Source organism: Oryzias latipes, chromosome 15 (assembly GCF_053564925.1).
Source record: "Oryzias latipes strain Hd-rR chromosome 15, Olatipes_Hd-rR_3.1".
Lineage (NCBI taxonomy): Eukaryota > Metazoa > Chordata > Actinopteri > Beloniformes > Adrianichthyidae > Oryzias > Oryzias latipes.
The window spans coordinates 27,728,885-27,747,036 of record NC_136251.1 but is presented as its reverse complement, the minus strand read 5'-3'; the positions used below and the strand labels follow the sequence as shown (position 1 = coordinate 27,747,036).

Sequence of the window (18,152 nt, the reverse complement as noted above, 5' to 3'; positions counted from 1 at the left end):
GGTCAACGCTAATCTGACATTTTGCACACTAGGTCTTCATCCAAACATGCATAAGAAGAATGCTTACATCCGCAAGGTCCATTTGCCACAATACACACAAAACAAAAGACTTATAATTAAAAATATAAATAAAGAGCATTCATGATAGTACAAGTATAAAAACAGTGACATAAACACAAACTATTGCTGACTAAAAAAATTTTAAAAAAAGGGGACCATACCAAAACCTGCAAATAAGAGACTTATCTAAAAGTGCTGCATCTTACATTGGTGAGAGTTAATATGAGTTTGTTCAATCTTTAGGGCATCATTATAGGCTACCTGCAGCCTCATCATGCTGGATCCCCCATGGTCCACAGGTGTGCAGTTTACAGTGGTGTGAAGTAAGTTTTGAATATAATAATTTCAAGATTGCAGAACATGAATAAAACCTGCCTGCAAGCATGTTAGCCTGAGCATATAATACACCGTTGTCTGTGAATATCATCATCATCTGTGAGTTTATCATTGATGATAAACAAAGATATTTCACTTTGTGACAGACAACAAGCTCAGAATCTGAAAGTTTAAAGCAAAAAAATTCAATGAAACATCATCCGTGTACGACAAATCGACACAGAACTTTCACTGGAATTCTATAAAATATCACTTTTAAAACCAAATTCAGAACGGACATCTAAAAATTGTTCCAATCTGGAGCTGCTGGGGTTAAAAACAACTAAATAATCTGCATAATCAGATGATTTACTTTAAAACCACCATGCAACCAGTATTGCATGCATTTACAGCCTTCTACAGGTAATCTCTACGACCAGGTTAAAAACAAGTGGGGATAAAATACCTCTTTGTCTTTCCCCATTGGTCATACCAAATGGAGAAGAGACACCCGATCCCCACCCAAACACTATTTTCTGATGGGTAGACCAGAAGGCTAGTAGTCTTATAATATACCATGGTGTACCCCGATTTTTCATCTTCATAAAACGTTTGGTATGGTGTACCCTGTCAGAGGCTTTAGATGCAGCAATAAAATACATAAGTACAGATGAATTATCTTGTCTGTACTTATTAACAATTTCTTTTTTACGCAAAAATGAAAATGTCTGTCCCATGTTGAGCTTTAAAACCAAATCGATTATGTAAGGGTTAATGGCCGACGAAGTGTGCATTGTCACTTTTTAACGCACGCCGTGGAAGCAACTGTCCCCCGCTTTGCGTCAGACGGTTCAGGCTTCCACGGCGTGGGTTAAAAAGTGACAATGCACACTTCGAAAGCCATTAACCCGCTTATACGATGGTCACCTACAAAAGCAATAAATACTAACCAGTTTTTAGTCCTTAATTCTTGGTTTTTTTCTGATTTGGATCGCTTTTTTCACAAAAAGCGGACTATTTGTTACGTGCCCCACCACATAACAAATAGTCCATGTGGCACCACACCTGTCAAGATTGGGCGATATAAAGCGAGATATATATATGCTGATCTTTCCGATGGGTTAAATAAAGCATCAGTTCAGAGAGAAAGTTCACCTCTTATCGCTTGTTTTGGTCCAAAGGATGAAGCAAAAGGTTGTTTTAAAGAAGCCGGCGCAGTGATACAAAACATTTAAGCTAGGTGACCGGAACTTCTTTTTTCATCGTGCGGTTATCCTGTGGTGTATCACTTTTTAACGCACACCCAGCAGCCAATCAGAATAGAGTATTCACTCAGACAATGGTATAACAGCAGATAAGATAAAATCATTCATTGTTTGAAATAAAATACTTTCCAAAACCTTAGCCAGAGGACACTGGCTAAGGCTATAAGTCTATAATTGTCAATACAGTCAAGCTTGCCTGCCTTGATTTTAATACCAGGCACCATCAATACAGTGACAATGAGTCAGTTAATGGGTCAAAAAGCCAGTAAAACAAATGGTAGAAAGTGGAAAAATCCTCGGGCTGGCATATTTAAATGCTCACTGGTGATGTGATCTAAGCCACATGATTTGTCATCACTATGATCTTGATGGCTTCAGATACTTGGTGTGTACATATTTTTCCATTAAATACTATGATGTGTGATTAGATTCAGATTTACTTTATTATCCCTGGTGGAAAATTGCAAGTGATTATAACTCGTAGGATAAGCAGATCTTGTGGTTTACACAATCAATTTACACAATAAAGCAACAAATCTGGAGAATTGAAAAACCTTTCTTCTTAGTGAATGAAGCTTGTATTCTTGCATTGATGGATAGTTTTCTCCATATTTGTATTTTTCTGTGATTTGTTTCAACAGGAATATTTACAGTTATTAATATAAATCACGATCTTGCCAACATTTGCAAAAAAAACACGGAAACGTTGCATGTTTTCATTTTTCTCATTTACGCTCACCTTTTTTCACATAAAATTAATTTTATTCTGCGCTTCAGCTTGTGTTGACCAGTCCTTCCTAAAGGTTTTCTCCTTTACAAGCAGGAATCCAAAAATAGTTTGGTCCTTCCCAGGTTTTACATCATAGATTTTGTCTGTCTTAAACAAGGAATGCTACAGGAGCAGACGTATCACTGACCTTTATCTGCCATATGATAATGTGAAATTACATTCATTGGAGTGCAAGCTGGTGTGAAATGGACTCATAAGAAAAGAATGTTGTCACACTTGCAGATCATCAGTAGTAATCCCAGAATTTTATGGCAGCTCTTTTACCTTATCTCTTGGTACTGTCAGTTACTTTCCCTCAAAATGAATAGAAATTCAGCCACCCCCTAATTGTTAAATAAGATGACAATGATTGGCAATCACAAAGATAAAATGTAAAAATAAAACAAACAAAATACACAAATAAAACCAAAACGTGTCCAAAGTTTGTTCAAAGAGCAAAAGTGTTTTTTCTGCATGTTTTCGTTCTTGACAACTAAAGACTGCAGCCATTTTCATGGCAAAAGAATCACCCGATTCTGTGATAAAGTCAAACTGCCAGCAAAAGCTTGGAAAAAACGTCATTAACCAGTCCTAGAAAAGATGGTTGCTCTCCTAGACAGCAAGCTCCAATCTGAAATCTTAAGCAGCCCACAATGCTTTACACTGAATACGCCTGCCACTCTTGTCTAGGTTCATTTCCCTTTGAGTGTGAGCTTGAGTCAATCAAATGAAATGAGCCGAGAAAACCTGCCTATTATTTATCAGTTTATCCAACGAGAATGTTTCATCACCACCCTCAGCTTGTCTACAGACAGAGGATGCGTTTGAGCAATTAAGCCATCATCAGACATTCTGAATAGAGCTGCTATGATGATGTAAAAGAGGAAGTGAAAGTGGAATCGCAATGCCAAACATTAAAAGGAACACATCATAAACCAAGAGAACCTATCAGCGACATAAACCAGTAACTTTCAGGAAAAAAAGCAAGATGCTGGAGACCATTGACTGTACTGTGTATGAGAACTGCACCGAATGAATGTGATGGCATCCATGGAAATGAATGATTCAGTCCCCATTTTTTAGCCATTTGGATGTCACCATGTTGGAGCCAGATGATGTCAACATTTCGATGGCAAACACTCTCACCAATCAGGAAGGAGCTTATTGGAAGTCCACACCCCTACCACTTGAAAGCCAACTACACAAAATCTGTTAAACACTTTGAACATTGGAAGTTATTGACAAATCTGGTTGGCCAGTTTATAACCTTAGTAACTTGCATTACAGAAAAAAATATGAAAAAAATATTTGGATTAGCAAGAACATGAAAATGAAAAATACTAGAGCATGAAATTCTGACAAATATAATGACTGAGTAAAACCTGTTTATGTCTCTATAGAAGTCTATGGGAATTTGGCCTCTTGGGATCAGCGAGTACTTCCTGTTCGGAACAACGGGGGGGAGGGGTTGCTCACTCCAGTTCTCATACACAATCAGTGGCAGAGACAAAGGAGAGATCTGAACAATCTAGCCTTAAGCTTGTTAATAAATAAACAAATCAATTAAACAAATCAATTTCATATTTGTTTTTTATACAATCAGTATAAGCAAAGATAAAGCATTTGTTGCAATAAGTTAAATACATAAACCACTCAATATTAACAATTTTAAACGAATGAAGGTGCATTATTCTGAATTCGTAGTCCAATCAGTTAACAAGAACACAAAACCATCAAACACATTACTTCGAGTATAGTACCAAAAGTACACAGGATGACCAAAAAAAAAGAAAAAAATACTAATACAATAGTAAAAGTATACATAACATTAATTCTGTTGCAGGCCGTCATTCTAAAAGCAGTTTTTCATATTGGCTTTGCACTGATATGTAACACTTTATGAACACAAAATGTTGCATTTCAGCGCAAAGCTGCTTTTCTCCCTTTTAGAATCTGCAAGATTGATGTTATTGCGTTAACGTTACGGCAGTTAAAAGAGTATGAAGCACAGGAGCAAAAGCTCTGGTGTTAATGAGTTAACATTATTTGTTTATTAAAACGTTCTTCCTCAATACTTAAGCAAAATCTAAAACTAAATATCTGAACTGCATCAGTCTGATAAACACAGATTCCTTCACACTAATTAGGCATTGTCTGACTCAATTGGCTATTATCCATGGTAAATCCAATGATGCACTACATTGTCATCAAGGGAAATGATTATTCAAACAATGTATCTGCTGTGAATCATTGACAGATTATTTAGTTTTCTCAGGCTGATATCATTTGCAAGTTTAACAGTGCTGGAAGAGACTGGTGAGATCCTAAAGCTTTCTGAGATCGACTCTCTTTTAAAATGTGACTATGAACGCATGGGCAACATAAGTACTCTGGACATTACATCTCTTCAGCATTAATGTTTGATGTAAAGAGTCTGCACAGTGTGTACTAATGCTCCCTCAGTTTGGCCTTGATAGCACAAATATCCTTGTAATTTATGGAAAGTAGGCAATACTTTTACAGAACAAATGCAGTAAAACAACAGCAAGAATCGTTCATAAATACTCCCTCACAGTTTAAATGATCAATCACAAGAAGAGAGTTCATATAACAGCTTCATGCCATCTACAAATTTACTGTTTCTTTTGCCTTCAGCCCTCCTCTTCAACGGGGCTTATGTATCTTAAAACCCAGTATTTTGAGGGGTTTTTCTTGTTTGTTTTTGTAAGAAAACTGGATGTAAAATACTCACTCTGACAGGTCTTTCACTGAAAAATGACAACAGTGGCACTCATACTACTGTCATTGACAATGACACCTATCAGACAGCAGCTCTGCATTTCAAACCACTTTATAAACAACCTGCATGGCACACATTTTCCTGTTAGCTTTCTGACTGCTATGAGACATTGAAGGTTTTATCATCAATTCTTTATAGCCTACAATAAAGATAGACATAAAACCTAGAAGTCCAACTGTCTTTTTGTTTTCTTTTGACTCATCTAACCATTATTGTTTATTTATTCATTTACTATTAAATTTGTAGGAATAGGTCCTTAAAGTGACTTTAGACAAGAAAGTCCTACTTGTGTCACTCTTATTTAAGTTGTGGTAAACTTAGAATAATGTAATACAGTCAGTCAGTAAGTGTCATTTTTAAAAATATTTATTTAACCATTATTTTTGATTTACATATATCTGTATCTGCTAACTAACGATATAAAAAAGCAAGTTATTTCGGTTTACTAATTCAACAGTGGTACAAAGCAGGTTTTCAGGGAAAAATAAAAACATTTTTATTTAATCTGACTAGAAAGTTTGAATGAAGATCTACACATTAAATACATTTTTAAAAAGTAGCAAAAAAAAGTAAAATTGATCCTAGATGAAAGAGAAAGTCAGAATAAAAGTCTATGACTATGGAGAAGTATTACATCTTAAATCCTCATTTGATTGTTAAAGTTGTTTTTGATTATGATACCCTACACTGATGGACGATGCACGATGTGTAATCAAATTGAATTATGATTTTATACAATCACTCAGACATCTACAAGAATTATAAAAGGTTTAGTTGGTATTTTTTCAGACAAAACCATGACTAGTCCTTGTATAGTTTTTGAGACCCTTTAATATGGAAGACGTTGCAAGCGATGCCTAAATAATACACGCTCTTTGAACCACTGTAACTCTAACGGTTTATGGAATCATGTAACTCTAGTGGATGCGGGGGCAGTTTTTGCATATCTGCTTTTTTTGCCTCAATATCACCTGATTGATCAACATTTGATTACTGTAAAGTGTGACAAACTGGTGCAAAGCTGCTTTTCTCCTTTTTCTAAATCTGCTGGAATTAAATTGATTCAACGGTTGAGGAGCTACGGTTGTCCAAAGAGTGTTAAAGGGTTAAATGTGCTATTTAAAGTGGCTGTCCCATAAATAATACTTTTTTTTAGTGTCAAGTTGATCACAAGAACTGAAATCCTGTGATAAAGTTCGGATCTAATGCGTTGGCATGAAGTCCCACTTCTGGGTAACTTCCATTCCACTTGGAGTGACTAGATTGGTTTCTGTTTGAAACATCAATTTAAAGATGCTGTCACACATCAGAATTTGTGATTCCAGCTCACAGTGTGCAAGCATGCACTGACTTTTCTTCTTTTTTTTTTCTTGTTTGTTTTTATGCTAAAATGCAACCTCTGTGTGAATCTAATCTGGAGAAAATAGCCCATTGTTGTGGAATACATTCAGACCAAGTGAATAATGGATTTTGTGTGCAGTTATTATTTGAAGAGAAGTCTCTTCAAGACACATGAAATGTAAAAATAATTGGACTGAAAGTCCCAAACAAAGTTTTGTGAAAGGGGGAAAAATGAAAACTTGTCTGAATCTAATGGAAAATTGAAAGGTCACATTTTATGTACCTTCTTTTCAACAGAAAATGTCAAAAGCCTAAACTGCTCAAAGTATAGAAGAGTATAAAAGTGCAAGAGAGGAATCCAAATCAAATCAGCATAATGATGAGAGCAAAGTTTTTATACTTTATTTTTTAAGTCATTTCACAGAAGGAATGTTTTCACAATGATTGAAATTAGCTTTAGCCAACATTGAAGCTGTAATATACAAGGAGTGTTTTGTTTCATTTTATGAAAACATCTTTAGGTTTATGATTTTTTTTTTGCGTTTTTAAATGAAATGCAAACACTGTGTTGTTTTTAATAATTGCTCCGATTGGTTGCTGTACGGTTCTTTGCCCCACCTTCCAAATTTGAATTAAACATTTAAACTAATTAATACCTTCTTCACAAAACAAAGTTTGATTTGATTTGATTATTTTCAATACATAGTGTATGACATGAGATGTCATACATGAGGTCAAATGGAACACAAACCATCCTGTTTGCCTTTCTTGTATGCTAGAATGAGCATAGGTCATTAAAAAAAACTGTACGGAGGTTTCAGCCACAGGAAAGCTTGTGTTTGTTCGTGAGCTGTGAACCACTGAGCACCAGAGTGAGGCTCTGCATAAAGAACAAGTCCTGCTACTTCTGCACCAGAACCTGTGTGCTTAGGGGCTCTCAGTGCACACATGGAGTAGACATGTTGCAGCAGGTAAATTGCCAACACTTAATGAGTCTCTGGAACTATTGAATTCCTGTCAGCTTGATGCGAAACAAAAAGAGACACACTGTCTCTGCCTAAAAGCTCACTTAAAAGCCTAGACTTGTTTTATTTATATATTTTTAACAGTATATGTGTAATGCAAACAAGTGCTGTAGGAAGGTTATATACAGCTAAAATAAAAAAAAATAAAAAATGTGAATGAAGCTTTTTCGTATCATTGACTACAAAACTTGTATTTGGTTTTTCTAAATTTAGCCCTGTTTTTTCATGTAAAAAATACTAAATTCCAATTCATCAAATAAATGTTCATTTTTAAAACATATACATATATACATATACACATTTAAAATGTTTAATTAACAATAATCTGGTTGTGGCTTCCATTTCATGAATTTTAAGCACTATAAACATATTGCAAATGATTTTTGACAAAATTCTAGGAAATGCAAAAATAAAAAGTAAAATAAATTTGGAACTTTATAAATTAGGTTGTTTTTCTTTAACTAAATATATAATATCTATTACCTTGGAAGAAAATAGGGAGCCAGTTTAGCTCGTGCTGGTTTGCGGCGCCTTCCGACCGTGAAACCTGGGTTTGAATCCGGGCTGCTCCCTGTTCCCTTCTCTACTTCAGTGCCGGTGCCAAGCCCAGTTGCTTTGAGAGGGTTGCGTCAGGAAGGGCATCCGGCGTAAAACATTGCCAAGCTTACCATGCGACTGGTTCACTGTGGTAACCCCTGATGGGATAAAGCCGAAAGAGAAACAACAACCTTGGAAGAAAATAATCATCTTCAGTAAACATTTATTTCAGGTGCATACATTGTATTGCATTTTTTTTCACAATAACACAATTAAAAAAACATTTGGTTATTTACAAGAAATAATACAGATGCATTGAATACAACATTTTCCAGATTTGCAATTGCATCCTAGCAAATCAACATAAACAATAATCACAAAGAAATATTTCTTTGTATTTCACTGATTTAAATATGAGATCTCTGCTTGTTGCCAAGCAAAAGGTAAAGCTGCAAAAATCTGTGGGAAATTGCAATAGAAACATAAAAAAAAATCTTGATTTGTTTGAAGTAGAGCCTATTTGGCTTAAAGAGAATGACTCAAAGTGTTTACAGAGTGAGTTATCTTTTCCCCATGGCTAATCTTCAGTGATGGCTAGCTGAGGTCAGAAAGATGTGCTACAGTGCGGAGAGAACAGAGCATCTGAAAGTCCATACTGTTATTCATTCCCTTTAGCTGCCAGGGCTCTGAGAAGAAACAAGCACACACTGTTTCCTCCTTCAGACTCTGCATCCCCGAGACCTTTTCTTCAACTAGCTTGACTGAATAATCAAATTGCCTGAGTCATTTATTGATATGTTTTGCTTGTCTCACTAAAGCTGAACATTTCCCTGAACCCACACCCACACTTGTGGCCGGGGATATATTTTTGGTTTTTATTTTTCTCGAATCTAATCACTCTGATTTGGTGACATTCAAATTAGCAGATGTGATCTGATGGTTTCTGTGCTTTGTATAGGTTGAACAGTTAAAAAAATGCATTCATAATCTGCACAGAATGGTGTTTTTTACACTAAAAACACACTATGAAGTAAACACACTTCATAATTAACTTTTCTTCTTGGCGGTTCAATGTCTCTGTGGTTGAGTTTGGGTGACCTAACAATTGTAAATACTCTAAAAGACCATGTATAGATATGTTTAGCTTTCTAGGATCCTCTGATTAGAACTAAAGTTAAACTAAAATGAAATTACCTGAAATTCCATTTGTGATACCTTGTCCTTATGACTTAACTCAATTCCTATTGTTGAATCAAGTTGGGAAATTTTACTAAGCTAATTTTACTAAATTATCTATTAAAAGTGTCATTACTTTATTAAAGTACGCCATTTTAGTTTTCCATATGTTGGAGCATCAACACAGCCCAGATGGATTAAAGGTTGGCAAAGAGACAAAAAGAATCAATGATGTCTCAACAAGATAGGGGTCCTAAACTTTTTTACCAATGCTACTTGATTTTTAAATCTGTCTTTTATGTAAAATTTTGATTATTTTCAAATATATGTGATAGCACTCTGTAAACAGATGCAAATCAATAGATATTCTATATTGCTTTAGATTTCCACAACTATCAAACTGGTACACTCTACAAACTGGAGGCATGGATTGGGTATATAACACAACTAAACCACCGTCATTCTAAAATATCTCACTGGCAAGCTCTGTTTTACATTTTTATTTCCCCTCCTTTGGCTTTTGTTGACATTTTGTGTAATTCCTTCATATTATGGGACACAAAAAACACCTCCCGCCTATAGACAGCCTACAGGCGGGAGGGGGCCACTCTGGTGACATGGTGTTAGGACAACAATCTCACTCTCGACACATACAAGAGAAAGGAGATTATGGTGAACACGAGGAAGGAGAGGAACCCTCATCAGCCACTGCTTATTCAAGGTCTGGAAATGGAGAGGATGAGCAGTTTTAAATATCTGGGGTCCACATCAGCCAGGACCTCACCTGGACACTTAACACCACACAGCTGGTGAAAAAAGCTCATCAGCGGCTGTACTTCCTGAGGAGACTGAGGAAGTTTGGCATGTCCCCAAAGATGCTCAGCAAAGTCTGCAGCTGCTTTGTTGAGCCCATCTTAACCAGCAGTGTGGTACGGTAGCTCCACCACCATGGACCGCAAAGAGTGGTGAAGACTGCGTCCAAGATCACCAGGACTCCCTTGCCGTCGCTGCAGAGCATCTACAAGTGCGAGGTCCACAGGAGAGCTGCCTCCATCAACAAGGACCTCACCCACCCGCAACAAGGTCTATTCACTCTCCTCCCCTCGGGACGGAGGTATGGGGGGGCGGGGCAGGACACTCCAGACTCGGGAACTCTTTTTTTCCCTCTGCCATCAAACGCCTTAACAGCTGACAGGAGTCTGCAACAACAAACAACACCTTTGCAATGCATAAACTCATTATTTATTACTGTTCTTACACCTTAATATTCAACAACATCCAAGTTTATCACTCTGTTTAGCTAACAAAAGTTATTTATTTTATTTAACTTTTAACCTTAGTGACCAAAGTAAACATCTCATTGTACAGGGAAACCTGTTTCCTTACTGTACATATGACAATAAACACTCTGAATCTTGACTATTATGTTAGAAGCACCCGTATCTAAAAATAATTGTTTTTTGATTTGAGTTGCAGTTCTTTGTGTTTGCACATTCTTGCCCTGCATGCTCATTTGCTTGGATTTCTTCATACAGTCTGACATCAGCTTGCTGGCTTGACTTGTGAGTCAAAGCCCACTCTGTGGACCAATCCTTTGGCCGTTTGAATTTGGCCTTTGAATGATCTACCAACCTTTCTGCAACATAGTCCACCTTTCATGTGATGACAGATCGTATAGACCCTGAAAATGAGGAAGGAACAGAAAATGTGTGAATACCATGAGTGCCAGAGTAAATATCATTCACACGAAATGGAAATTCTAAAAGCCAGGGCCAGAGAGTAGCTTTATCTTTGTCCTTTGTAGGAGAAATTAGGGGTGTCAAATTATGACTATAATGGTGATTAATTAATTAGACAAATTAGCAAGATATTTTTTTTATCACGTTAATATCATTTTTTATCTATAACTATTGTCATTTTCTCAACTGAAAAAAACAAGGGTCCAATGGTCATGTGTTACTTACTTAGGACATGAATAAAACTCAAAATAGAAAGTTTTATTGGAACTTGGCTGAAAACGCCTCTTACATTGCTCTTAAGTCTTTGCTTTGTCAAAGTTCCCTCCCTAATGCCTAACTACTAAAAAACGATTGAGTGTAGGACCATCTGGTGAATTTTAAAAGCAATTTGGACACCATGACCACTGCTTTGTTTCATTTTTTTCCTTAACTGGAAATATGACATCACCATTTTAAGTTAGTAGAAGTCTAATCAATACGAGCATTTTACAACGACTATTCATGAATCCACAGTGTTCTAAAGATGAAATGTTGATCGTTAATCTCAAAAAATGGATAAACACATTTTTTTCGCCAAAAATTAGCGTTGTGGTCTATTTTCATCAATCTAGTGAGGATCAACGCACTTCTGGGAAATTTGTTGGACAATTAATTTTTGAATTGTATATACAGATTGCTCTACAAAATGGCCAACGCTCTATTTAGTGCACTACTTTGAAGGAATTCTGACATAGTCTTGGTGTCTGTGTACTGCTGTGTACGTGGCACGGGCCGCGGGGCTGCTGTGACATCATCAATGTGCGACTTTGTAGCTCTTTACAGAAATAACGCAAACAAACCCACAATGGGACAGCTGTTATCTATTATTATGAAGGAATAAAGCCCAACAAGGTCTTCGTTATCATAAATTAGTGTGGTTCGTAGAGGGCTGATCACATGGGACGGTAAACTATGGAATAAGATATTTCAAGATGTGTATTATGGTATTATTAAGAAGTCTGTGGTCAATATATGTTGGAATGTGTTCCTACTGTTTTTATATATTAGATTTCTCTGGACCCAATGTTTTTTTTCTTGTGTTTCTTGTTGTTTTTTGCTTTTGCTTTTTTGTGTATTGTTTTGTTTTTTCCCTAATTGTTTGAGATTGAAGAAAAAAAAAACCCTTGTTGGTGTAAAGTAAAGGTTGAAAGTCTTTTATTTAAGGGAAATTCTAATTTGATATTTTAATCTGACACGGAATTCATGAATTTAAATCAAAATACCTCAAGATGAGGGTTTTTACAGCAATTATTAGGTTAAAAAAATTGGGATTAAAATAGATTAATTTGATTAATTTATTACAGATCACGATTAATTACCTGCAAATAAAGATTAATCGCATAAAGGCACTAAGAGAAATTATGCATTATAAATGGAAAGTCTGATTAAAGCAATTATTACCTTGGATACATGTTTTTCAGATTTGTATTTGTATCATTTATATTTTTGACTGTTTGTAGGTGTTATTCAGGAGACAAATGGGCTTCTAGGTATACTTTTACATAAAGAACTGTTGGTTGTGTGGTCAGTTCCTCCAAAAATCTTGCTGAAAATAGTACAATAATAGTATGATAAATTATGCTTTGTAAGATTTGACATGATTTATTTGATCTTAAAAAACATTAAAAAGTTCAAAGCAAGTGAAAAATTCATGACCTAAACTGCAAGTAATTACTTTTCTGGTTCCTCAAACATCTCTATAGGTTTTTGCTGTTTGTAATAGATTTGAAATATGAAATAATATATTTATTATGTAGTGATGGTTTTATTAAGCCATCTTCATCTTGGAAATACAGGTGTGTATGTTCAGAATTGCAGAATTAAGGAGACCTTTGGCTCAATCGAATGAAGCTGTTTGCTTATCCCTTTCCTTAAACTGCATTCATTGAAATGTGCCAGTGTTTGCCCGACATGAATGCCAGTGTTTTGATAAAGGTCAATGAGAGGGAGACAAGGCGGCAGAAGTTTGCCTAATTTAATTAGTTCTGGCTTTGTGTTCTTGTCTCATCCTCCAGTGTCAGTACAACCATGTTCACGTGCCCAGATGAGTCTGGAGGTGGCCAAGTGGGGAGAAAAGGGGAGGATAGTGGAGTTCAGCATGAAGGCTTTCTTAGTGCATGACAAAAGGTGAGGCAGATTTGGTAGGAAGGTGATTTTATGTTATCTTGGTTTCCACTGTGTTTCTATAGAATAACTTTAAAAGAAAATAATCAAATTAAGATTTTTTTAACCTAGCTAGAACCACACAACCAAACTAGGCAATCTAAAGAGGACAGCTTCTCCTTCAGCCGTTTCACAAAAAACATGTTTGCACTGCCTGTTTTTTGGAGCGTTGCAGTGAGGAATGGTTTTTGATGTCTTTCAGTTCTCTTGAAACTTATATCCACCTCAAGGGGGGGTCATGAAAATAGAATATACCATTGTCGTGCGTGTGTATTGTGAAGTATATTGTAAAGTATCTGTAAACGTGGGTTTTTGAATGGACTTTTTTTTAGTTTTCCACTGGTCTGTCATTACCCGATACTAGTGCATGTACTCACCGTTGAGAGAGGCTTGGTGTGAAATGTCAAAGCCGTGCAAATCTCCTGAATCTTGCTCCAGGCTTTTTCTTTCAAAGCTCCATTTCAATATAAAAGACTTGGTGTTGTATAATTCCAGACGGATGCATACCACAATAATTAATTTCTTCTCCGTAATTAATTATTTAAAAGGTTGGTACTTTTGTGTATTAAAAAGGATGCTACCCATGCATCACTACCAAAGCCAAGTCCCTGATTGGTCAAAGTTTAACTGGTTTAACTTTCACCACTCGTTCAGTTGCCACACGTTTTTATGTAGAGCCCTCAAACTGACTTAAAAACATCCCTAAAAGTGCATGTACATGGGAGTTTTGAATGTGGAGGCCCGAAACCTGCATATGTGCGCATTTACAGACTTTTTAGTGGAAGCGGTCACTCGAACATGGGTTTCTGAGCCAGGTGAGAATGTAGCATTAGGCAGTATAAGATGAAAGCACTTACGATATACAGGTGATGTCACATGGTTACACACTGTAGCTGTTAGTGAGGTGCATTGCCACATTGCCTGTGCGACGCCTGTAGGATGCCCACGCAAACTTTACTGATTGTCTAATTTCTGTCAGTCTGCCCCAGGGCAGCTGAGGCTACATTGGTATCACCAAGTATGATTGAGGAATGAATGAATAATGGACAAATTGTAAGTGCAGATAAATCTAATCCATTATTATTATTATTAATTTGTAAAAGTCAGGCTGCAAACAAGGATGCCGCAAGGAGCCCACACTTGTGCTGTCCACACCATTTTGGGATAAAACAATGAAAACCTGTATAACGTGCCTGCTTCTCACCTTCTTCCCCTTAACTTTACCCTGCATGTCAAGTGTCTGCTACGACATATTGCTTGCAGCATGCCTGCAAAAAAATGTGCATGAATATTTTCACTCCACAGACTCATAAGAGATTTATTGACATTTTTGTTTTTTTCTTAGACATGATTATTGATCAGCCCAAACTGGATTAAAATGACTTGCAATCGATTAAACCAGTTTAAACCTATTAGGATTTAATGAATTGGAACACAAATGAGGACAGTTAGATTGAATTAGACCGCAGTAATTTAATTTGCTTGTTATCCCTGTAATGTCACTCAGGATGTGAACTGTGGTTCTATAAAAAAAACAGAAATATGAAACAAAAAGTAATGTTTTTGATGGTCATATATAAATATATATATATATAGTGTCCAATACTGAAATAGAAATGTCTGGGTCTGATGTCTGCTAAAAGTCAAGATGACTTACTTGTACGTAAGTGTAGGTATGAGAAGGGTTGACTGAAAAGAGTTAAGAGGGCACTCATGCTGACTGCTAGGGACTTTCTCTCACTCCTGTATCGATTCCTCTGTCCTCCATGTAATTATGCCTCAGTGAAAGAAGTGGGTGAGAAATGGAGAAGTAGAGGGGGGGCAGATGGGGAAAGGGCATTTCTGTATGTAGTGTCAATAAATGAAGAAAGGAAAACAAGGCCAGATGGGATCCTGGCAGATCTGTCACAAAACTTCAATATTCTTTGGCTTTTTGGCCATCTGTAGAGTGTGGAGTGAGACCGATTGAACTCTGACTGGATGAGATAGGTGAATGAGGCGGTGAGGGACATGGAAAAACAAAATGTCATTTTAAGCTGCTGATTGATTAGTCTGTTTACTCATTTGTGCCCTATTGTTTCTATCGGGGCTGGCTCAGGTGTTGGAGTGGCTACTTGCCAATCGGAAGGTCAGTAGTTTGATTCTTTGCCTTCCCTGTGGATGTGTGACGGGGTTCTATAGACATGCAGCTCATTCCCTTGTTTTTACAGGTTTTTGGGCTAGGAGGTGTCCTGTTTATTGATGGGTTCTTCCTCTCCCCACAGCTCTTTTATGATCACAATTATCCTGAATGAATGTATGACGAAGAGTAGAAAGTGGGTGGGGCAAGATATTTACAATTGGATCAACTACCGTGAACATTTCTATCATTTTAGAAAACATCTTAGTTTTACTATCAAAACATTACATGCCAGTTATGTAAAATAAACAGAAATGTTTTATGTTATCCGATGAAAATATATTGATTTTTCAAACAATAGTTATAATGCACCATTTCAATAGATACAATGAGTGATTTATAACATATTTTAATTTGTTTGTTTCTTGTACTCTGCTAATCAGGGTAACTGGACTTTAACAGGTTGATCTAAATGATGTTTGGCTCCTCATGTGACTGTCGCCCCTCCAGTTTTAAATGTTGATGGGGGGTGCAAGTTAATAATGATCTGAAATTGTAAACAAACTGAGTTAATAATGTCCTGAAAGTGGCAAAAAAAAGTTTTTTTAGTTTCTTCTGGTGGTAAATAATGCTCTATGGTATAATCAAACCCTTTCGCTCCAGTGTTCACATCCTTTTGACTACTTTAACTGTTTACGCAATTAATGTAATAACGAGTCTGAAGAGGAGAAAGACAGCCATGCGCTGATATGGAACACTCCACAGCAGTGAAGTGCTTAATTACCATAAGTCAGCTGATTTTGACAGAGAGAAATGTGGCTTTGTGCCGTTATGCAACACTTAACATTTGTAAACAGTGCAAACATTGACTGTATAATTAAAGAGAGAAGGTGTGACATCACCCATGGAAAATGCCATCCCACTGGCAACCAGCAAAATTAAGCCAATTCAGTCGCCATTTTCCTCAATACGGACCTCGCCATCTTGGAGCCAGACGACACTGATCGGTCCATGTCGGCCTGAATCAATGTTTCTATGGCAACCACTGTTGCCAACAAGGTTTGAACATGTTCAAAGTCCACACCCCTTCCACGGAAATCGGACTGGGGAGAATATGTCAATCAAAGACTTGAGGTGAAGGCCACATGCTTTTGCTGAGGCATCTGATTGGTTAGTTTATAACTTAAATAACTTGTGATAGTAAAAAAAAAATGCATTGGCATAAGAGGTTCAAAAAAAGGATCAGAGCAAGAAAGGTTATTATGACAAATAGAATGACGGAGTTACAGCTGTTTTTTTTTCTAAATAGACATCTATTGGATTTTGGCTTCTTGGAGCCAGTAGTTACTTCCTTTTTGGAATGTGAGGGGGTTGGGGTCACTCTTTCCAGTTTTAAACAGTCAGTGAGTGCAAAGCTGATTCTCCATGTCAAACTTTGCTGATTCACAGTGAAGGGATAAACAAAGATTGATGGTATGTCAAAAAGCACGCATGTTTGCATTGAGATGTCGCTGGCGACAGCTCCGGTGTTAAAGGTACTAAATTAAACAACTGACATTTTAATCTGTACTGGTTCTTTGTATATGCATTACACTTCTATATTTTCTATTAAGATAAATAAGGAGAGTTATGTTTTATTTAAACTTCTTGTTTTCCTGCGAAGCAGGACATTTAAAGTGCAAAAAGCTTTCTGGTTCCCTTGACACACTTCCATCCCAGCAGTGCATACTTAGTGAATTTCTTAAGGTTCACAGAAGTGTTTTTTTTTTTTTTTCTACATGGTTGTAGTGTTAGAAGAAAGACATAAGATGAATGGACAATTCATACTGATTGAACCCCAAGTTGTTAATAAAATAATTCTATATTTTAAAAAAATCCTTCTGTTTAAGAGAAGTTGCACAAAATTACAAGACGTAGAATTTGCAATAAGGTTTCCTGGATGAAAACATGTGAAGAAAAAAAAATGAAAACGTCTACATAGAAAGTCAAAGCTTTGGAAAAAAAGGGTTACTTGTTATGACATCTAAAGATACTTGATTTGTAATTTTAGAGCCGTTTTAAAGCGGTTACTTTTACTGCATGTTGTTTTTTGTCTTAATGTCAAGAACCTGTGATTTCTATCCTAGCTTAGACCTTGAGCCTGGGAAGTTTGCAAGTTGTTGTGAATGTTTGAGATTTTTTCCTGTTTCTCCGCCTTCCTTCTACAGGACAAAAGCACGATGATTCACCAACCAACTCATAGACGTCACTCTTTGGAGCAAGTGTGAGAATGTGTTTTCAGTTAGTGAGATGAACTTGTTGTGACCTGTCTGCAGTCTACCTTTCCGTCTCACAAAAGCAGCAGAATTAGCTTCTAACAAAATCTCTTACCTGACGAATAAAAAGAAGAATAAAAAATAAATTGTGGTTTCTTGATGTTTTCAATATAAAACTAGATATTTTCTTCAACATAGCTTCTTTACTACTTGAATTTTACGCATTCATATCTATTCGGTCATACAGAACAAGTAATATTCTACCAACTTTTCTTCTGGGGCAGAGATGGGTTTTTTGCAGTTGAAATTCTCACCATCTTGTGCTATTTCTGAAGAAACGGACATCTCACAGAATCAATATTATAACAATGTGCAGAAATAATGACATCTTTAGTAACAAGAGAATGCTAATTTCCAGATGCTTTCTTTTTCTATCCAGCTTCTTGGCAGGGAACCACTTCTACACAGGTTGGTGTTCACACGTAGCCAAAATCAATTTAGACTGTAAAAACATCAATAATATAACAATGGAATCTTAAAAGCAGTCAT

The 18,152-nt window shown here is 36.4% G+C and overlaps 1 protein-coding gene across 3 annotated transcripts in view; it reads left to right on the top strand.

Annotated features, from left to right (window-relative positions):
* LOC144984183 (uncharacterized) overlaps positions 1–17,715 on the top strand; it is a 49,340-nt gene extending 31,625 nt beyond the window's left edge. For 2 of the 3 annotated variants that reach the window (XM_078932272.1, XM_078932273.1), the window contains exons 4-5: positions 13,082–13,193; positions 17,556–17,715. In XM_078932272.1, the coding sequence (XP_078788398.1) occupies positions 13,082–13,193; positions 17,556–17,571 (128 nt within the window). In that variant the 3' untranslated portion in view covers positions 17,572–17,715. The remainder of the gene's footprint in view (positions 1–13,081; positions 13,194–17,555) is intronic. The other variant, XR_013647885.1, reaches the window with a different exon arrangement.
* The last annotated feature ends 437 nt before the right edge of the window (positions 17,716–18,152 follow it).